At 53.6% G+C, this 1,866-nt stretch overlaps 1 protein-coding gene across 1 annotated transcript; it reads right to left on the reverse strand.

Moving 5' to 3' along the window:
• Nucleotides 1-213: 213 nt before the first annotated feature.
• LOC136168887 (U7 snRNA-associated Sm-like protein LSm10) lies at nucleotides 214-1,178 on the reverse strand. The gene has a single exon (XM_065936611.1). The coding sequence runs from the start codon at nucleotides 932-934 to the stop codon at nucleotides 566-568; it is 369 nt and encodes a 122-aa protein (XP_065792683.1). The 5' UTR covers nucleotides 935-1,178; the 3' UTR covers nucleotides 214-565.
• Nucleotides 1,179-1,866: the final 688 nt, after the last annotated feature.

Raw genomic sequence — 1,866 nt, forward strand, 5'->3', positions numbered from 1 at the left:
CTCAACAATAACACTTAATCAATCAAGGGCTCTGAACCACTCCCCACACACCCATGCACACACCCCAGTGTGCTAATAAGGAAGATAAGTTAGGACCCCTGCCCAAGGTCACACAGTGCAAACAGGACACAGGTCTTCCTGAAGGACTGGAGTGACTCCTCAGACTGAAACTCTGTTCCATCAAAGTGCTAGCGAGGTTTTTTTTTTTTTTTTTTCAAGAGAAATGGGGCCCCTCAGGCCCAGCATATTTAATAATCCTCAATGCAAGAGGGTTGAAAACTATCTGACACAGTCCCTAAATCAGTAAATTAGAGATACAGATAAATAATGATCCAAAGGGGGGATTGTCATCTACCCCAAGGCCACAGTCAGATAACTAAAATTCCGGGTCCCTGGGTGAGTCTGAGAGGTGAGACCCTGAGAAAGGCAGCTGTGACAGGTGATGTCCGTCAGACACCAGCTTCTGGGCTGGCCCTGCTCCCCTCCCAGGTTCTGGGTGGGCAGGGAGAGCAGGCTTTGGCTCAGAAGTCTGGAGGAACCTGAGTGGGGACCGGGACAGGCTCACTCAAGAGTTTTTGGAGGGAAATTCCTGCCGGCCTTGCCCCTTGCTGCCAAAGTAACGCACCCGATGGATGATCTGCAGCTGCTGCTCAATGGTTGCGGTGATGTTCACGTTGTCGGGGATGGGGACGTAACGGACGTTCCGGCCTGTCACAAAGAGGTCGTCCAGCTCCACCTGATGCCCCCAACGGTCTGTGTAGGTGACCTGAGCCAGGCGGATGTTCATGAAAGCATCGACGTTGTCTATGCGTCCGTGGGCCACGCTCTCATCTCGCAGGTCCACGGTGGTGACCTGGCCCTGGAGGCCCTGCAGCAGGATGATCAGGCTGTTCTCAGAGATGGTCCGCTCCTTCACCGAGTGGCTCACCTCCATTCTTCCACGCCGCGGGCTGCTCGCTAGAGCTTGGGAGTGGGCTTGGGAAGAGGCGCTAAACTCAGCAACCGGGAGGAAGACGCTGGCCCCGCTCCCGCCGCCTCCGTGGTTCCAGGCTCGCTCGCGCTCCGCCCCTGGCTCCCCAGGACCGCCGCGCGGGTTCCTTCCGCTGTCCCGCTGCGCGTCGCCGCCGAAACAAGCGGGCGCCTAGCCTGGCGGCCTCCCTCTCGCTGCCGGATTAAGACGCCATCGAGGTTTTTATTCAGAATTGTTAAAGGGGACCCAGGAATCAATAAACAAAAGGAGAAGGATTTTGGAGAAGGAAAAACTCTTTCTGGATTCTTCTATGACACTCTTGGTTTCAGATACATTGAGTCATTGTCAGATCAAGATCAGTAAGCAGTAGCTAACTAAATGGGTGGTGTCTGGGCTCCCTCTTCTGTGAAGGGGCAATGGTAATGCCATTGCTGGCTCACAGGTTAGAAGAGGTCATAACTCCCAGCCTAGTGAGTGTCCAGCAAATGAGAGCCCAGTGGGTGTGATTAGTGACATCATTATTGGCATCTTGCAGGCCAGAGCCAGCCCAGAGGACAGCTCTGCTGCAGAACTTGTGATACCGTGGAGGGCCCTGTGGGGTACCTGGACACAGGACCTTTCTGTGTCCCCCATGTCTTTGATTATAGGGAACAGCTTTCATTCAACCTCCATGACCTTCCCTGAGTTCTGATGGGCAGATTCAAGCAGTTGTTAATCAGGGAAGGGAGGTGATAGGAGAAACAGCTAAGAGCAGCCTTGGGGTAAGATCCTGTTTCCCCATCAGAGGATACACACAACAATGTCTTTGAGCTATTTTGCAGATACTGAAGTCCCCTCCAGGTATGTGTGTGCTCGGTCAGATTCAAGTCTTTTCGACCCCAAGGACTGTAGCCCAC

The sequence above is a fragment of the Muntiacus reevesi genome, chromosome 5 (genome assembly GCF_963930625.1).
Source record: "Muntiacus reevesi chromosome 5, mMunRee1.1, whole genome shotgun sequence".
NCBI lineage: Eukaryota > Metazoa > Chordata > Mammalia > Artiodactyla > Cervidae > Muntiacus > Muntiacus reevesi.